The 21047-nt window shown below is 41.8% G+C and overlaps 1 protein-coding gene across 4 annotated transcripts in view; it reads left to right on the top strand.

Moving 5' to 3' along the window:
- Positions 1 to 21047, top strand: part of bnc2 (basonuclin 2) — a 220929-nt gene that overhangs the window by 149689 nt on the left and 50193 nt on the right. For all 4 annotated transcript variants that reach the window (XM_041784430.1, XM_041784428.1, XM_041784429.1 and 1 more), the window contains one exon: positions 19247 to 19349. In XM_041784430.1, the coding sequence (XP_041640364.1) occupies positions 19247 to 19349 (103 nt within the window). The remainder of the gene's footprint in view (positions 1 to 19246; positions 19350 to 21047) is intronic.

Raw genomic sequence — 21047 nt, 5'->3', positions numbered from 1 at the left:
GACACATGATAAAGTTGGAGACAGGTGACCAAAGGGAAGCAGGTCATTCCATACATTCAGCACAAGTTTGCCTGGCCAGAGGAGAACCTACATGTCAGTTTCACTTCTAATAAACCCAGCAGTCAACACTTAAGCTGTCAACAGGTGTAATGACACAAGGGAGCACTGAAGTTAGACGTTTGATGACAACTCTTTTGCTCTCTGTGATGAGTCTAGAGAGGCTTTGTCCTACTCATTCTAACGTCGCATTTGGCATCCTTCAGTGGTTATCAAAGACTGTTGAGTGTTAATGGCTTTATATTTCAGAGTAGCTTCTACTCCAGAGGGTTTGGGTTTCTAAGTTGTGTGGAGACCACCCTGCTCAGCAGGAGTTAAGGCTAATAAAGCACCATAAAGATTATTTGGGGCCTTTTTGTTTTTGTAGAGGGAAAAATAATAATAAAAGGGGATAATTAGTATGCTTTCCAACCTGACTAGGAGACAATCTGGGCAACATATTTCTGTGAATAAGAGGGTATGTTTAACCCTCTGAAAGCCCTCCATTTTGCCATTCTAATGACACTATCCAAGCCTTTAGAGGCAGGATTTTCTAGCAAGCCTGGAACTTTGGTGACTTTCCAGGGTGTTTAAACATTAAATCTGCACCAGTAAATCCAACACTTTTAGTCTTTTTATACATTTGATCAATTTTTCAATCATTTCTTCTGCTAGCTTAGAATTAGCCACCATATCATGCTACCAAACAGATGTCACATGGGCTGTGACAACCAATGGCGGGCTGTTCTGTCGTCATGTCACGCTGTGCCAAACAGCACATGAGTAAACACTTGAGAAGAGGGCCTGAGTGGCTCATGATGGAGAGAAAAAGAGACAGGGAGCCTGAGATGTGACCCTCTATGTCACTACAGACAGGGAGTACTTTGAATGACGGCTCATAATCAGCCAATATAAGGGATGTTTAAAGCTTGACTGTGCACTACAGGATGAACATTTTACACGCTTTTTAAGACAATAAGTCCAGGTGAGATAAAATAGTTAAAAACGGCTCAGGACTCAGAGGGTTAAAATATTTGAAAGCATCTCAAACTGTGTAGACATATCCTGACATTATGACACTGCAGCAACAGGAGTCAGTGAGATGTTTAATTTGATGGCCAAAAATAGCTGGTTGTAAGAGAAAATCTTCTTTAATTTTTTTTTTTAGTCTACTGTGGATTTTAAATGATGACTCAGATGCATTAGCAGCTTAAAATTCGAACGTGAAGAAGAGAAAGAAATAAACAAATTGATGTATTTCTTTGATAAGATAATCACCTCAGTGCACAACTGTGCTACATTTCCACCCTTGTTGGTCTGTTTTTCTCCGCCCTAGTCTCATATCTAACCCACGTATTCCCCATTGCCCATGACATACTGGAAATGCCTGGTTAAGTGCTGTTCTGACATTAGCTGAGTGTAGTCACAGCATTTGGCCTGGGGACAACTGCTAGAAAGGCCCTATAAATATGGATGCCACCCACCCCTCCTCTTCTTCTCTTCTACTCTCTCTCCCTCTATCTCTCAGCTCCCTGATGAGTTTGCATGTGTGTGCGTGGCACGCCGTTTGCTCTGTCACACCATGTCCCCTCTGTTTGTTTACTCACACTGACAGAGATACACCCGGTCGCTGTCGCCTCCTCGCCGCCTACGCCTGCTAACCGAGTGCCAAAGTGCTCGCTAATGTTCCAGCTCTTCCTGTAAATAATGCATCCGACACTGCCTGGCAGATAGCTTAACGTGGCGGCCCTGGCTGTCTGAACTATTTCATAGGCCAGTGGGTCTGTTAGTGTGCACGCCACTCTCAGTTTGCGCTGTGTGCATGGGTGCGAGTGTCATTGTCACCTGCTGTTACATCCAGGAGAATCCCACCCAGGGAAAATGATGCCAGTCGTGCCGAGCCAGGCGTCCTTTCTCCATGCCCACCTCCTCCCCTCTCGGCCCTGTGGGTGCCCCGTGGCTGCACTGATGCCAGCACGTGTGGAGCTGCAGGGAGGGTCCCCGTAGGGAGGAAGTGGGCCATTAGTACAGTCCTTGCCCCGGCGTTTTACTCCAGTTCAGTACACATCACAGAGGGCCGCCCTCTCGCTAACTAGCTAACACATGCTAATTAGTGTGGCGACAGAGCCAGTTCCTCCGCGCTTTGGGAGCATATGTGTAGCTCCAGAGCAAAGCTGGCTGAGAGGACCAGGCCAGGGACTGATGTTGCTTCATTAAGTTTGCTTTAATACACTTCAAAAATGTGGAATGCAGTGCTGTAGTGTTTTAAGATTAGCCAAAAACATTTATGAGAATTTTATAAAGAATTCAGACTTATTTTTAAAGCTGGTGTGTTACTTACACTCACTTCTGTGGAGAGGTATGTCACGTAAATAAGCTGTTTTGTTTTCAGACTTACCTTCGGATTAATGTGGCGTGCCGTCTCTGCAACTGACTCGCCTTTCCTGCAACGTCTTCATTTTCTGGAAACAAGAACAACCACAGGCTTAATGAAACTTAATGATGATAGTCATAACACAACAATAATCCAGTGGTCTGGAAAACCAATCAATGCGTCTTCTCTCCTTCCCCTAATGACCTGTGAAAACAAAGCAATAAAAAGGCGGCGTGTGTTTATTTTGGCCAAAGCAACAGGCTGATAAGAGCAGTGAAGGCTGATTAGTGCAGAGCAGAGCTTAAGGCGGTCACAAAGCTTGTGTCACCATGAAGTAAAGGCGTCTGTGCATTTCTGGTACTTTCCTCCTCATGAAAACTTTGCTGGCTTATTTCCTTGACTGTTTTAATTCCACTCCAGTCAGCTCATTGTCTGTGTTAAATACATGTCCATCAACTTTATTCTTCCTGTTGGTGCAGACATGTTGTCATCCCAGGTGTGGGATGATAAACATGTTCCTGTGTGAAGTGGGTGAGCAGCTCCTGTTTAAGTCTTTTGGTCTCTGGCTGATTTCTCACAGACTCTGGCCCTCCACCTCAAATCATTGTGGTGTGTTAGTGTACAGCTGCAGGACACAAAAGTGCATCCGAAGTGGTGTGAAAGCAGCATTCCTTTCATTACTCTTCTCTGTTTTCAGTAAGAAATAGAAAACCAGAGGGTCATTTTTTTTAAAAAACAAGCTTGTGGTATGAACAGTTTCTTGACAGGATGATGGAAAAGGCTGGTTGTAGTGAATGCTTTCAATTAGTAGGAAGATAATATTTGGCTTTCAGGGAGTAGAGGGAATTATAAGAAAACAGAAAAAAGAGAAAAATGAATATAGATATAGTAGCATGATTTGAAAAACTCACATTTTTTTCACCTTACTACTTAAATATGTAAAGACAAGTTAGTCAGTGGTAATGATGATATGTCCATGTGCAAAACAAACACCTCAACATTCTCCTCTGGGGTTTAAACCAAATATAAGTCATGCATACTGTAACCACAGAGGACCTAAAGATTTTCAGAAATTCTCAGATTGATTTAACAAGCCCTGTAATAAATGCATTTCATATTCCCTGGTCAGATCATATGAATACCTAAACACACAACACATTTCACACGACAACATGGGAGATCAGTGTCAGGTGGATTACATGGAATGATGGGGTGATGTGTCTTTTTTTTCCTGCTAGCTCAAGAGCCTGGTGTCCTGATTAAAAATTTCAGCTCCACTGCCTTTCTAATTAATTAGCGAGGCCACTCAGAGGAGCGCTGCGGACCAATTAGTCTCGAGCAAGCCGATGATGCCTATCGCTACAGCATCACCGTACAGCTGTCGCTCCCTGCTCCGAGGAAGGCTGGGGATGGACCCTCAGGTGCTCGCACAGGTTCAAACAGCAGCGTGCGTGCAGGCACACTACATCAGATGCATGCTTACACACAGCATCATAAAAATAGTAACATAGTAAAAAAGCAGGGCTGTATTAAATTATACTTGTAAAAACAAGATCATAAAAATATTTCCTTGCTGAGTTCATCATTATCGAATAACAATGATCATAAATAACAGTATTCCTTTGATAAGTTATATAAAATAAGTGTTTTTCATCTTTCTCAATGGATTAAACAAGTCTAAAGGTTTCTAGAAGGATTTCTGGCAGAAAAAAAGGAATAATGGAGATAAAAGAGGGTTTTAATCAGTCAAATGTGAGAGACGAATCATTCTCCTATTCATAAAATTATTTTTTCATCAGAAGGCTTAGTCCTTTATACACCTTAAATCACTCAGATTTATAGCCTCACCTCTAGTTCTGGGAAATTTAAATCTGCTTTTCTTTTTTTTTTTTCTTTTTTTGCTTTTGAATAAAAAACAATGTGTAGATTAAGAAAAGAAAGACACATTTGTCAAATAATGCTATAAAAGGATTCCTAAAAACTTTTAATATCAAATTAGAGACTTTTAAAGACCTGAACTGAGAAAAATGAATACAACTTTTAGCAAGTTTAAGTGTCAAAAATGAAATACATTAGATTTTTCAGTACACTGGACCAGGACAGAATTTTCTGTTTTGATGAACTGTTTATGTAAGATCAAATGGGGTCAAAAACACCCAAATTTGATGATTTCAGGCACAATTAATGCTTCTTTTTTAATTGATATACATTTTTTGTGCTGAGCTGATTCTACACAGTTTAACTCTTAAAAAGCAGAATCAAACTTTTTTTCAGAGGAGACCTGTTAAAATAAGGGTGGGCAGCAAAAAATTCTTAGGCAGGCAACCTGGTAGCCTTAATGTTAGAGCACTGGACGTGTGTTTCACAACAATACAGAGTTTACGAAGGCTGGAAAACAACCTCTTTCTGGTAAAAATCAGACTTTTAGGAAGACATTTTATGGCCTTATATTTCAAATGTGCAATATAAGACTATTAAAGACTTCTTAAGGATCTGTAGGAACCCTGGATATGAACATCATTCTGTGGTTGCATGCCAGTTGAAGAAGTTCTTCTATTATTAGATATAGTTAGGGAAATGCAACTTGCGTGTATAAATAGTAGGGCTATCAAGATTATTTGCATTAATCACGATTAATTAAGGTCCATCACTAGTGCATTACTTCTATTTAATCACGATTGATGTAACCTTTTTGTCCCTTTCAGCAAACTTTGCTGGCAGCGTCTTCCTACAGCCACAGTTATGTAAAATAAGTCGGCCTTTGATGTCACTTTAAAAACTCACAGACAGCTCAGTGGAGAAGCAAAAAGCCATCTGCATCTTGTGTTATCAAACTTTTACCATTTGTTCTTTTCAATCCATAATAGCCTCCATTTTCTGTGCTTAAGTTCACATCATAATCTTTGATTTACCTATAAATTCAGGTCTGTATCCAAAACCTTTTGCTCAAGACAGAAAAATCTGAAATGACACACAAATATTTTTACATGCAAAAAGTGGAATTTTGAAATGCAACAATAAGGATGCGATTAATCATGATTAACCACAGAAATCCTGGGATTAATCATGACTAAAAATTTCACTTGGTTGACAGCCCTAATAGATAGACATTAAAAAAGAAAAAAAGAAAGTGTTTCAATCATTATTTTTTTGTTCACAATGTTGAGCTTACTGGTGTAGATGCCCTTCCATACTTCTCTCTGTCCCCATGCAGCTGACTGTATTTGACATTGTGAGCTGCTTTGAAATCCAGGACAAGGGCCACCTGCAGAAACACAAGCTGAGTCTCTTAGATCTCATCCCTCTCTGTACATTAAAACAAAAGCAGATGAAACAGGATGTTTCAGTCTCAGGTCTTGATGGTGAATTCATCTTGCATGCTGACCACAGGGCTGTAGAGGGTGGTGGGGGTGGGGGTTGGGGGGGGGGGGTGTCTGCATTTCTTTGGAGGGGTGGCACAGTTTGCTGACTTTGTGAGAACGGACTAGTTAGAAAGCCGAGGAGCTCATTTCCACTTCAAGGGGTCGTCTGAAACATGGCATCAGCAGGCCTCTCTTGGTCTCGCTCACTGTTCACTTTCACGTGCCTGCGTGCAGGCTAATGCACGCACACATGATCTGATCATCTCAGATATTAATTCTGTCTCCCCATCCGATGTTTGTTGGGAAAATGCGCTGATACAGTGATTTTCTTGGAGACTTAAAAAACAGCCATAAGCTAACAAAAATGTGGAACTTCAAAGCCCCCTGTGGTGGAGGGTACACATTAATGAACACATCACACACAAACATAACCTCCTGCAAATAATTCATATTTCTCTTACAAGTTTAATTACACAGCCGAGTGTGGATTGGCACATTTGAGCATTAAAAATGTGTGCATGTGGGTGTGTTTGCACAGCGCAGACACACGCTAACACCAGTCCCTTTGCAAGCACAAACAGTCAATACTGTAGTGGCTGATTAGTATGAGGAGAGGGGATGAATATTGGAGGAGGACTCTCAAGAGCCACCCATGAAACATGGAGAGGATGTCAAAGCATTTTGTTCCCATCTCGTTCATTAGATTTAACTCAAGCCTGTGGATGCTCACGCTTAATTCACAATCACACAAAGACAAAAAGTGCACACGCAGAAAACAACACAGTTGGAAACAGTTGTAGTTATTAGATCGGCGTGTCTGACATTTTGTCGACATAAGTAATTAATTTAGCCTTTCTATTGGGAAAGTCCAAAGAGCCCAATTAACATGGCTAATATTGCTGCATCGTGTAAAAACATCATTTTTTTTAATACAGAGGGAATATTCAAATGACTTGCCTTCATTATTCAAATGTATAAGCAAAGTCATCACTGGGGAAAGAGACAAGATGGGATTCACACTCGCAGGAACAAGAAAATGATAATCAATCTTTTATTTCTGCAAACTAATCAAATATTCAGCATGTGTGCTCTTCCTTTATCTCAGTCCTCTTTATTTGTGCCATCTGAAATTCCAGGGTTCCCGTTCTCGCTTAGTTCTCTTTGTATGTATTGACTTAGTGCCATGTTGCAGTGATAATTATTAATTATCTGAAATTGAAAAAGTAATAGTTTTGGAAAATCTTGGCAGCGTGTTTCAATGAGCCTGGAAGCACTTTGGTATTTAATTGAAATTAGACGGTAAGTCAAAGCTTTGGAGAAAGAGGATTTTTGACGTTTACAGTCGGTCCAGTGCACACTCTCAGACGGGAAGCCAGGCCAAGACTTCCTCGGTTGCCAAATCCCACGGCTTTGTAAGCAACGCGCTGCCGAAAAGTGGAATCAGACAAATAATATTCTTAATTTAGAGAGCAAAAATGTAAAGGTCAGAGGCGGCAGCGAGGGACGGTTTATAGTTTATTTGAATCTGTTTTTATGGATTGCTATTGTGGTGCTGTGTTTTCTATTTTCACGGCTCGTTTGGGTATTTGTTTTCTAGCGAGCTCAGGGGCCCTGCTGCTGCACGGCCTGGGCGCTTGGCTCCACTCTCCCACTCGTATAGCTATAACAAAGTCAATATTACAAAGAGGTAACACATGTCGAGGTATGCTTCGGGCCTGCCCTGTTGCTGTGATCCTGGATTGGGACACACACTCACACTGAGTAAAAGAATGCTTGCCTTCGATAGGAGGCTGCCTACCTCCATGAAGAAAACTCTAGCCCACTTTTTTTTATCTCTTTGCAAATTTGTTCTCTAGTCGAAGTCAGTATTTTGGCTTCCACATATGTGAAATTGTTCATGTGTGTGGGAGTGCGTGTGAACTTCTCTTCCAACTGTGTTATGTGTGAGTCGTGTTGGTATCTGTGCGTGCACATAAATTTTGACTCTGTGTGTGTGTGAGGGCCAGTTTGTTTTGTTTTTCCCTTACTTCAGCACATCTGAGAGAGCTTTTCTGGAACTCCTGAGCCCTGTCCAAACAAAGATGGCCGAATGTGAGGGATGGAGGGGAGGTGGATCAGGGGCGTGCATGTGCGTGTCTATGTATGTGTGTATTTGTGATTTTTCAAGTAAGCTGGGACCAGAAGGGCCTTGCGAAAAAAAAAACGTGAGGAGGGAGAGAAAACCGAGCCCCTGAGAAAGGCAGCTGGAAACACGGAGACTTGCGGTCTCCTCCTCCTCATCCCCCACCTCTCTCTCCCTCTCTCTCTCTTTCTTGCTCTGGTCCAGCTGCACTCAGATGTGTCTGCACCCCCCCCAATCTTCCCCTGAATTCCTCCCCCCTTCACCCCTGTGCTCCCAAACTCAATGCCACTGCCAAGGCGAGAGAGAAAGAGCGAGAGTGTCGCAGCTGGTAATACTTACTGGCCGTTTTACCGCGGTAAAGGCATGAGATTCATTAGGCCGGGGCCCGCGTGTTTTCTGCTGAGTACCGGCCGTGTTATTGTTAGGATGTGGTAAAATTATAAATATGGAGGGGGTGATGTGAGAGCGGGGTTTGGGGTGTACAGGAATCTTAGCGGAAGGGTTAGCGAGGAGGAGGAAGAGGAGAAACATGCCACTCATTAACTCCTCTGCCACAGTCTTGTTTCTCATGATTGGGTGGCAATAAAAAAGTCTGTCACAATTTGTCAAAGTTAATGACTCAATGGCACACAAGCACTCAAGGGCTGGAAGACACGCTAACATATGTCGAATTAGTCAATAGCTTTATAATTGCAGGAATGAGGATTCCCCGGCTTCAGCCAAATGAAGCGGACTTTAGAGGGTCCTAAGAGGGAGTTTGCAATTTGGTCAGGTCGATTGCAGAATGGCAATCACGATAGCTTGGCGCTGCTTTCCTCACGCAATCCTTTCTTTTGCTTTCTTCCTTCCCCTTTTTTCTCCTCCCACCTGTCTCCATTGTCTTCTCTGTGACCTGTGACTCGAGAACAGCGTCTAGCCTCCACTTCAGCCCCTCTATCTGTGAACTTTGTAAGACTGATAAAGGCTAAAACACAGATGGACTTTCCTTTGGTCTGCCGTCTTCTCTCTATCTCTCGCTCTTTCTGCCACACACTTGGAAGACACTCCTCACTCTCTCCCTCATTGTGTGGCTTTGGGAGTGACACTCCTGTCATTGCAGTCATGTAGCCATTGGTTGAACTTTCTGTCTCTCCCTCCCCTCTGTGCCTGTATCTCTGTCTTGTGTCTTCTCTTTTCCGAGTCATTTGCTGACTTAGACTGTAAATACTAATGAAAGTTGCAGCTTTTTCTTGGATATGTGTATCTAAAGTGGGAACTACCGAATCAGGAGCGGCCCTCACATTATGCTGGCTAAGGTAAATCATTTTCAACATCTCTAAATAGCAACAATCAGGGCCACTTTTGGCGAATCTTTAAAGTGGCATTTCAAAATAAGATGTCAATGATTACAAATATCCAACTAGAATAATTACTCCTTCTTCAGTGTAGTTTATACAGTTTTGTATTTCCACAGCTGCTGGGTGTGCAGCACCAGGTGTTTACAAGTAAACTGCCGTGCTGACACACTGTTTGAACAAAACTCTGAGGAAAGAAACAAATATTATTGCCCGGTCGTGTGTCTTGAATAGCAGCCAATCTGTCAACAGTAGTGTTCAGCTTAGCTCCAAAATCACATAATTTGGAGATTGCTTTTACACAATTATTCCTAGCTTTTTTATACATTAAAAATGGTTAAACAAAATAAAGAGCTATTGGTGAGATTACATCTAGGATTACATCCAAGATTCCTGGCTGGGAGTTAGTACAAGTAGGGGAATTCACTCAGAGTGGGTGTTAGTGTGTGAGATTATGTTTGCATGAGTGTAGTTCAAAAGGTAGAGTCCCACCCTGTAGACTTGTGTGATGACTAAAATGTCAATTTGTGGGAGTCTCAGCAGTGCTGGCCTCCTGTCGTGAAACTACTGTGTGAGTGTCTGTGTGTCACATCGCCCACGCTGACCACTGATCGCCATGGAGATGTCCCCTCGCAGACGGGGTCGGTAATATGTCTGGGCTCCAGCTCTGAGTAATACTCTCTGTTTGTGTTAGGGTGCAGATGGGGAGGGAGGTGAAGAGGAGACGATGTCCTCTCTGTCTTTTCCCATCGACTCTGCCCCCTTCCTCACTCCTTACTCCTCTTTGTTTTTCTGTCCCTTTTTTCTTCTCCTCCCTCTTCTCTCTTGTTTCAAACATATGTCTGGTCGCACTGTGTGGTCATGTCACTCCCTAAAGTCTCAAGACAGAAACCGAGCGTGCTGTTGCACTGCTTGCTGTCACTGAAGTATTTGCATTTGGAGGGGCGATCAGTGGGCCAGCGAGTGCAGGTGTCAAACCTGACAGGGAATAGTCCTTATCTGGTGCAGGCCAGTGCTCCCTCTGATAGGCCGAGGGTCAGAGCAGATCTAGTCCAGTCACAACAATGTTTTATTATTATTATTTTTTTTCCTGTCTACATAATTTCTAATGACAGGGAAGCTTGTCCCTCAGTGGTGTAAGGCATTACAGTTGTTTTATTTTTGTAACAGCTGGTAAAGTTAACTGGTATTTTGAACTACTATTTAATATCAAACACACATTTCAAGCAAATATTTGCTCATTACAGTCTCTGATGTATACATTTTCCTGAATTTCTTAATTTTTGTATATTCAGTCATTAAATCTGATCAGTGTTTAGACTTCTGAAATGACCTAAAGGTAAATTATCAACTTAAACAATATAGTGCATTCAGAAAGTATTCAGACCCCCTTCCCTTTTTCAATTCTGTTATGTTGCAGCATGTGCTGCAGTCTAAAAAAATCATTTTATTCTCATTAACCTACACTCAGTACCTTGTCATGACTTAGTGAAAACAGAATTTTAGAGAAGTTTTTAAATATTAAAAATAAAAAACTGGAATATCACATTGACAAAATGAATCTCAGCGTTAGTTCGTGCAGCACACGGTAGTCATACCGGCTGTCAGCTGTGATCAGCTGACAGCCAGCTGATCTATGGCCTCCCAGCTTCCACAGCCAATCACAGCTCTTTCTCTCAGCACAGTGGTGTATTTAAATGTGACATACTTCTCACTTATCCCTGCTTGCATTAATGCTGATGCACCATGGTGCTGCTGCTGGCAAAGCTTCACCTCCTCCACCCCAGCCTCCTCCTTTATAGCATAAAGCTTTCTGCATCCTCATATTCAAATTCATGCCACTATGGATTAATTGCTTTCAAACTAATTTTACTGTATTCAGTACGCATGGTTATAAATCTATCTAGCCACATGGGGATTTCTAGCCATTTGCTCCCTGGAAAGTCAAAGGATGCTGCTTAACTTACCCAGGGAACATCTTTTGAGCAGAGCCTTCTCCACCAAGTAAAACTGTAAATCAATTTTGCTAAAAAATTGTAAAATTTATTATGAGAGTGTTCCTGGCTGAAAGTATATACTTGTTTAGCTCAGGTTCCTCCCATTTCTCTGGATCTTTGCTGAAATATTTCTACACATTGATTGGAGTATACCTGTGGTAAATTAAACTGATTGGGCATGATTTGGAAAGGCACACACCTCTCTATTGAAAGCCTCACAGCTGACAATGCACATCAGAGCAAAACCAAGCCATGATGTCAAAGGAACTGCCATCACCCAGCAATCAGGGGAGAAGGACCTTAGTAAGGTCCTGACTGAGCTCCAGAGATCCTGTGTGGAGATAGGACAAAGTTCCAGACGCACAAATATCACTGCAGCCCTCCACCGATCTGGTCTTTATAGCAGAGTGGACAGACAGAAGTCTCTCCCCGGTGCCAAACACTTAAAAGCCTGTTTGGTGTTTGCAAAAATCTCCAAATGAAAGCCAAATGGATAGATGCACTTTATTGATCCCCCACTGGCAATTTGTGGTTCACATTATTCGACTTGCAAAAATTTGTTTTTACAGTTAATAGTGTAACTGGTTATTTAACAGGAAAATTAAAACTGTCTGAGAAGGATTTATAAAGGGTGACGACTCAAAAAAGTTTAAGTTTGTATATTTTTGAAATGTAGTATATATTTTGAATAAATGGAATATACCTGTTTAAAACCTCTTTTTTTCCAAATATAATGCTGACAGAAAAGGTGTGAACAATTGACTAAAACATTTCAACAACAAGAAAAAAACATGTAAATTGAGTTATGAGAACAAAATCGAAGAAGACCTTTGTGTAGAGAAGAATAATCCATGGACTCTGAACAACTGTTTGTCAGCAGGAATATGCTTTTTTCAGGCATAAGCGTAAACTACCAGATACTATATTCACATCCATCCATCAGTTAAGTTTTGTGTTGCTTAAGTTAAATCCTCCCTCTTATGCAATAAATCAATTTATGATCTAAAATTTAGACATAAACTTGTACTAGAAGTTGCATCATACAGGAGAAAATCCAGCCTGACATCTTTTGCACTACACTTTCTCCACTTTCCTCCCTCCCCTCATCAGTTTTCCTCTACCTCCTCCACCTTTGGTGCAACACCTCTTCCCCACCTTTTTCCAATACACCAGCTTGCTGCCTAACCTCCCCCTCCCTCCCTCTCTCACCCGCTCTACCCACTCCCTTGCTATCTCTCTCCTGCTTTTTTTTTTGTCCAACGTACCCTTCCTTCTCTCTCTCTCTCTTCCTCCCTCCATCCCTCCCCTCCCTGCCTCCCCGAGCACCCTGCTTTGAACCTGGCCTTGAATCTGTGCACCCAGAGGTCTGTCACTGGGCAGATGGTTTGATCTCTGGCTGGGGAAATGCTTTGAGGAGAGCTGAGAGGGGCCAGGGGCCTGAGCCGGGGGTCCTCTGCCCGGACCTGCTGTCTACACAAAAGATGGGAGGAACTGCTGTTCCCTTGATGCTCGGGTATTTGAACTGACAGTGTAGTCCTGTGCTAACAGTGAGGTACAGCTCTCAATCTATACTGAGAGCATGGCATATGATAGCCGGATCACAGGGCGTGTGTTTCTGCTGCAGTATTGTGATATCCCTCTCCCTCTCTGTTTCACAATATCAAAGCCAGCTGGTGTCCTTTAGTGGTCCACTTCATAAACAAGCATGACTGTCCTGAAGTACGTGCATGGATATTTATCATGAGAGTGAGTCAGACTGAAAGTTTCGTCATTGATCTGAATTGAAAACTCCTTAGGGCTGGTGGGGAAATTTCACTTTCTGTGACTTTTTTTCAAACCAAACCAAAAAAAGGGATATTGGATGCAGAAATTAAGCCGAGATGTGTTTCTTTGTGTGTGATATTGTGTGGTTGTGCGTCTTTGTGTGCGTGATGGAGTGCAGAGCGTGAGCCATATCTGACAGCTGACAAACAGGACTTGATATGTGGTCAAAGTTGAAAATGGACGTCATTTTGTGCTGCCAGTGGATGACAGATATCATCACTTACAGTTTAATTGTTTAGATTGTACAGTTATGGACTCCAGATTCATGTTTCTCATCAGCGATTTTTATCGCATTAGTCAAAAAGAGTGGAAGAAAAGATTTTTGTGTGACTGAATCTATCAGGAAGAGGGGAATTGAAGGCTTGCAATTCTGTCCTTTAATCTGTAAGGCCTGCGCAACCTTTACTACCTGAAGACAACATTTCATAGCAGGTGAAAAAGCTAATCTGAAAAATGAGTATTAATTTAAATATCTGTTAAGTCCAAAAGTGCATTAAGAAGGGATGCGTGCAAACAACAGACATGGCTGCTTCCATTCACTTGACTTAAAGAAAGGAAGTAAAAGACAGAGGGGTCCCAGGTCTCCGTATGAATACATGAAAACACATGCTTCTCTTCTCCTTCTGTAATCCACCAGGGACTCACGCCCCATTTGGTTCCCATTAGCATAGCTCTGGTCGCTCTGCCCCGTGTCAAGGCCCAGACGCACAGCTGCACAAAGGACAGGGACCCCTAGCTCTGTGACTGCCAGCCGCCGGGCTCAAAACCAGAACTGACACGAAGGACGAGGCCTTACACTGTGGGGATTTCAGAGGAAAGACTTTTTTTTTCCTCCTGCACAGCGCTAGACTTTTGCACAGTGCACATGTGATTAATCGTTGTTTATTTTGTACCATTTTGTAAGGCAAGAAAAGCTCTGTTTCAAGTCAAATCCAATGTACAAAATCAAACAAGCAAAAATTAGCCTTGGCATGAGGTATTTGCTCCCCTGTATTTTCTAGCGTGCTATGTCTGACTACAAAGACTTTCTTTATTCGGCGTGTTTTATTTGTCACCTGTTTCCAATATGGACAATGTGAAGCCGCGATCTATCTGCCTGAGCCAGGGCCCTGTTTTATGACACGCAAAGCTGCTGTGCCTCTTTTCCTACACACGTTGGCCACACATTTCTGGCAGGAAATTGACAGAATTTCAGCAGCTAACTCATGGATGAGATAATATCTTGTGGGTGGAAGAGAGGACAAGATGCTCCCAGTGTTTTACAGTGACCCTAAGCAGAGACAAATTTAAATCCGAAGCTGCTGCTGCTGCGAAGACGAGGGCGCACACATGCACACAGATGCGCATGTACACACAGGGTTTTCATTTAAAGCTCGGCTTTGCTTAACTCACCAAAACAAGAAATGTGGTCTGTGGCTGTGTGTTGAACATGGTAAAAGGTTTCAATTAAAGATGGAGGAACAATACCCAGCCAGCATCCAGCAGCTGTCTGGGCTGGCTTTCCATTGTACACTGTCAGGGGAAGATACAGAGAGGGACTGCTGGTGTTTTAGTGGTGTTTTTCAGGGGCATATGGTTACAACATCAACCTTGAAAAATGACAGGGTTGTAATAGAGTTGTACAGGATATTAGTTTGGGATCACCATCAGTTCTGTGGTTTCATAAGAAGTGTAATGGCCAAGGAACTGTCTTTGTTGATCTCTACATATGCTGCATGGTTTATACGGCTGGACTTATTTGCATGTATCAGTATCGATTCCTTGGCCATGGAGCATGTTTTTCCCAGTCTGTTTAAAAATCTGTAAGAGCCCAGGCTGAAGCCATCTTGTTCTGCAGCTCCTCTTTTCCCGCATTTCTTCAGTCCATCTGTCCAACTAACAGTCTTTTAATTGAGAGTCCTCCCCGGTCTGATGCTGGCCATCGCTGACTGTCGGTGTTTATACAATTGGGCTGGGACAGGGACTGCACGCCAAGCAAAACATCCATGAAACATCAAGCCTCCAGCTAAACAAAACCCAGCAGTGAGACACACACTTGAACAAGATAAGAGCTGAAAATGATGCTTTCTGAACACTGTTAGGTTAAGTTGTTGACCAAAGCAGCTCTTCCTTGCAGCAGCTGTAAGGAGGACATCAATGGTTGTTTGCAGTTTGGGATTTTTGTCACTTTCTAACAGATCTTACCTCCAAACTGCTCATTTTTTCCAAGCCTCACATGCACACCCCTGTGTCCTTTTCCTCACCGTCGTCCCCTGTAGTCACGAGCCAAAGAGGAAACCCTGGCGAGACGCTAGCATACTGACTAATGCAGGCCTCAGATAACACAGCCTCCTCCCCCGGCCTGCTGTGACAAATATGTGCGAGTGTAGCAGTGGGATCGGGGCCCAAGCTTGTCCCTGACCCAGCCCAGGCCAGACACAGGTTAAACCACAGCCAGATGCAACCCAGATCTGTGCTGGCCTCAGAAGCAGAGTACGTGAGAGACATGAGAAGAAAGCTTTGTCGTACTGGCTTCCTCTGACATAAACTCACATTCTTTATCATGAAGTTTTTGATGGCCATCTTTAAAATATTTGTCTCCTGGCTCTTGTAAAGCTCTTGTAATCAGGCTGCAATCTCTTATCTTGTTGCATACAATCACTTCATATCAAAAACATCTCCCGTGTTACTCTTCTCTTACGTGTTCCTTGCTAAATACGAAATAATGCACAAATTAATCCTAAGAAATAACAGGCACAGTGCATCCCCTCCCTTCCCTTTTCTCCCATCAGTTCCTCCTCAGTTGAGGGGGCTTGGTGCTTTAATGCTTCTTAATGCCGCTGTCTGCTTAATGGGCCAGATATGAGAGGTGCTGCTAGCCAACGTAATAAGTCAGTGATTAGAGGGCGCCTTGTCACAGCAGCAGCCTCGCAGACAGTGGCACGCTCTAATTGCCGTATTAGACGCCCCTTAACTATCTTGTCAGCTGTCAGACCCTGGCTCATAAACAGCAGAGGTGCATTTGATATTTGCAATTGTTTATTTCCGTCTGCTGCTGCTAGCGCCGCCGCACCAAGAGGTAATTAGAAGAAGGGTTGTGTTGTGTGACATCACTGGGCTAAATTTAGGAGCCCTAATTTAGGTTTTGTGAAATGCTGATGCAAGTTAAGTATTCTGTGGCAAAGCAGCTGACATGTATTCAACTAAAACTGAAAAAATAATACATAAGAATTAAGGAGACAAGGGGACCAGGGTGCAACATGATGGGACAGAAAGTCAGGACTATGTTAACTCACAGACAGGCTATTGATATTGCACATTTGCAAAAGAAAGTTCAGTCGTTTCATTGCAAAACGTTGTATATTTGTCTTAAAGTAGCCCATATTGGCAACTTTTCATATTACACAGACCTTGAGCAGCACTTTTTGGTTGGTACTTGCTTGGAAAATGGCAATTAAATAGAAGGCAAGTGAATTTCAGTATAATGTGAGTTGTTACCTATTTCCAGCTCCTCATGGTTTGAATTCTTAGACACAAACAAAACACGTTTTAGAGCGACTCACTGCCATATGTGTGTATCTCAGATACTATCAGACTGTGGTAAAAGTTTCGCCTCATATGTGTATTTGCACTTTCCCATACTAATTACTAACTTAATTTATATACTGTTCTCAAATGCCACAAGTAATTAATCTGTTGACTGTAATGCAAATGCTGTGAGAAGGCTCACTGTGGTAAAATTCCTCACCTCATATGCACATAGCACTAATCAACTATCTTAAATTACTTTATCTACATAATGTAAATCTGCCCACATCCGTGCATGTCTTATACTCTGATCATGTCTAGTCAGCATCCTTGCACCCTTTGCACATCTTGCAGCCATACTATCAATGCACATGGACTTGCATCTACTAGAAATAATACCTAAAAGAGCTTGTACATATTTGAATTTTTTTTTTTTTTGTACTTTTTCTGTTTTTTGTTTTTTTTAATTTAATGCTTAATTCCTGTACACTGAGAGCAAAGCTAACCAGACTCGTATTCCTGTTTACGTAAGCATACTTGGCCAAAAAAGCTGATTCTGTGATACTGTGATTTAAACAAGCTTAACTTGAAAAGAATAAAGCATTCTTAATCATGAAGTTAGTATTGCTGAGGTCGTGATGTTGCTGTGTTTCAAATGCATCACTCATCTTTGAATGTCAGTGAGCCGCTTTCTTTTTGGAAACATGTCCTTTAGGGGTCCTGCTGAACTCCCTTCCTGTGTAGGATAAGACTGTCAGCTCAGGGTGTAATAATTTATGTACACTCAAACTGACACACAGCGTGTAATCCTCACACACACGGTGAGGATTGCCGTGTCTGCACCTGGAGAGCTTAAAAATGGTGTAAAGTCAAATAATCTCTGTCTCCTGTCTCATTCGGTGTCAAACAGTGAGGTGACATGGTTGGAAGTGGTGTAATTTTGTGTTTAATCTTGGATTAGCCCATGTTCGCTTTGACACCTTCGGTTACTAATCTGGTTTACAACACCTTAGGGCGAGCTGGAGGGATTCTGATAGATTTTATGGTCCCTTAGTAGATTATGAGTGAGCTGAGTTTTACATGCAGAATTACAGGATATTAGTCTAATCCTCTGAATAGGTTGTTATTTGCTTTTTAACACCACAAAGTGCACTTGGGTCAATCGTGATGCGATTGAGTGTGCATAGAAGTAATAAAGACAAGAAGTATTTGGCCGTTTATGGTCATGCATTGACCTCGCTGGTGTGACATAAAGGCTACTCTTCTCCTCTATCTTAAAGTGCTGATTGACTGTTTCTGACGTTGTGAAATGTAGGTTGTTGGAGCAGACATGGACTCCTACCTATGAACCTTTGTGTGCATGTGCGCGTCTGTGTCAGAGTATTGTCACACAGCTGCCTCATAAGAATAACAGAGACAATGAGATAACACAGTTAGTGCTGACTGTAAGGTCATAAAGTTTGACACTCTGATAGCTGAGCCGTGCTATGAGGACAACGATTTCTTTGTCATACTGTTTTTCTTTTCCCCTTAGACACGCCATGTAACTTAGCTCAAAGTATTTTCACATTTCAACATGAAAAGTGGCACATTTAGGATATTCTTCCTCCCTTGATGGGTTTCTGTACAACCACATAGATAAAAGCCTTTCAAATCCTTCTCACGATGAGCTTCTGCAAGTTATTTTCTTGCAGTTTGCTTTAATTTTAACATTATCAGCCGGTAAACATAGATTACATGCTAATTTTACGGATAAGCAGTGTTTGATTTAAGAAAAGATGTTTTGCAAGACTGAAGGAGTTCCAAGCTTTTTGTTTTCCATAAGCTGCATCAGTCCTCCTACAGTCTCAGACTCCCTGTAGGCAGTTTAGGTTGCAGAAGTGTTACTATCTTTATTCATCAATTTATCTTGATAATGTAAAAAATGTCGGATAAACAAAGTTCTGCCAGTGCTTATAAAGATTCATGTTCTAATTTTTTTCACTCCTTTTATTCCCCTCTCACTTCCTTGTTTCTCCATGTCAGAGGAAAATTTATGACTCCCAGCTGCCGCTCTCATTTGGAAGATGAAGCTGTGATCATTTGAGTGGATTTCTGTGTATATCACACGTTTTCTCAAAGCTGTACAAACTTTATATTGTTTGGAGAATGCGAAACATCTTAAAGGATCAGATGGCCCTGATGTGAAATGTACCTGAAGTTTTGTTGTTGGAGTTTTTCGCAGCCCTCTGTGAAGGATTAAGCCTCAGCAGATGACGCATTGTGCTGTACTGAGTTGCCCTCGTCAAAGTCTGGACACTTAACCCCTCACTACTAAAAGCTTTCCGAGGTCAGACTGAGTGCAGCTCCAGTGTTGAGTAATGGAGCCTCAGTCAAAACAAGTTACATTTCTGTGTTTTCAGGAAGGGAAGTCCTTTTGTCGGTCCACATGAACTCTGGGAAATTACCTTATAGAGAGGCAAACTGGAATGAAAAACTAGTTGTGAAATTTTGTGGCTGTTTTTTTTTCTTTGTGGCTGCAGCTGCTGATTTGTTTGCTGATTTGTTTGTCACAGTTTTAAGTTTAAGCGTGGAAATGTACTGTGGAATGAGCTTTTATGCATCTGTCTTTTTTGCTTTTTGCTATTGTATTATCACATCTTTCTCAGCTCTTGACTGACGAGGATTTGTCTTTGATTGTGTCTCTGCAGGCCATTCGCTGCACACTGGTGAACTGCACATGTGAGTGTTTCCAACCCGGGAAGATTCATCTACGAACATGTGACCAGTGCAAACATGGCTGGGTAGCTCATGGTAAATAATTCATTATTTAATTGAATTTAACAATAAAACTGTAAATTAATATCAGCTGATTAGTAGTGATAATTTCATATCCTATTGCTATGGGAAAACAGCAATTCTGTATAGAAATACACCAACAGACACAGACATCATGAATGCAGCTGACTACCTTAATATTATAATGTTTTTTGATGTTTATGTGACATCAGACAACAGCTTCTCTCCATCTGTGGATATGAATGTTCTAAAATCAAAACATTTTCTCTGGTTTTCTACAGTAGCACTAACTTCCTTTTTGTTTGCCTCTGTATTTTTCTGCTACTTTCAAAGTCTTGTTTTTCCACCTAAGATAAAAAAAAATCAGAGAACACAACCACTAGACTGATACAAAAGCAAGAGACCACACGTTCTGTGTTTTTCACGCGGGTATGAAAAAAGGGCAAGGAGGCAAGAAAAGTACAAAGAGACGAAGGAGGAGGGGAAAAAAGAAAACACCTGTTTGGCTTGCATCCGCACAGCCTGGGCCGTGGGCCCTTCAGCGGATCGCACAGGACCCCATTGACTATTTTTTAATCTCTCCCTCTGAACTGTCAGGCCCCCATCTCTTCTCCCCCCCCTACCCTCCCCCCTACTCTCAACTCTTCATTTCATGTCGGCATTGGCAGGGACTCTGACAAGTAGTTCTTCATTTTTTATTATGTTCGTGTCTGGCTGCGCTGTGTTGTCAGGCAAAGCCCTCATCAGCAGGAAAAAGCCGTCCCAGGATCAGAGAGAGACCCAACCAGGTGTCACCCAGACAGGCAGGGAGGGAGAAAGAGAGAGAGACAGAGAGACAGAGAGAGAGGTATGAGGTAAGGGAAGACAGAAGGATTGAGACGAGGGATGAAGAAAAGTGAGAGTTGACCAGGTGTCGCCCAGACAGCCTGAGAGGGGAAAGAGGTGTCTGGGGTTGAAATAAAGGGGTCAGTAGGAAAACTTACAAACAGCAGACTTTTAGCCCTCAGTTTTGTCTGTCAGGAAACACACATGCTACTGCAACCTTTACCTGACGTTTTTAAGCTTTATGCATCTAGAGAAAAACTGCAAATTAGGGCTTGGCAGATACTTGAGTTTAAATTCCAATTATAGTTTTTGCTTCTTGTGGTCATGGGAAAAAGATACCTGCCATTAAACAATAACTGTATTGAAAGCCTTTTTGCATCCATTTTTCTTGTAGGTTTTATTGTGGTAAATTTTTGTTGTATTTTGGCCACAAGAGTACATCGCCTCCAAATCAAGTTTTTTTAAGGATTTTTGTTGTAACTTTTTTCCCTTAAACATCTTTTATCGCTTAAAAAAAAAAAAAGGTATGAATGTTATCATGTTAAGAATGTGAAATGATCAAGCATGTGATGAAGAAGTTGTAAAACCAATGAGTTATCATGCTTAATAATCAAGCTCTCAATATAAAACAAAATAATCGTGCTTATGATTTCTGCCATAACAGCTTATACTGATCAGTCATTCAATCATTCATCAAAAGTACTGTTTGTATGTATCTTTATACTGCAAAACACACTGAAAATACAACTAAAGATTATAAATATAAGGGGTGTTTCCTTCCAGACAAAAAGACAACATTGAAATTGTCCATCATTCTGTATCCTATACAATCCTATCCAATACAGCACCAAAGTTAAACACTAGAATGTGGCAATTTCAAGAAATTGC

This window comes from Cheilinus undulatus, linkage group 4, assembly GCF_018320785.1.
Source record: "Cheilinus undulatus linkage group 4, ASM1832078v1, whole genome shotgun sequence".
Taxonomy (NCBI): domain Eukaryota; kingdom Metazoa; phylum Chordata; class Actinopteri; order Labriformes; family Labridae; genus Cheilinus; species Cheilinus undulatus.
The sequence above is the reverse complement of the archived record's forward strand: the minus strand, read 5'-3'. Positions and strand labels throughout refer to the sequence as shown.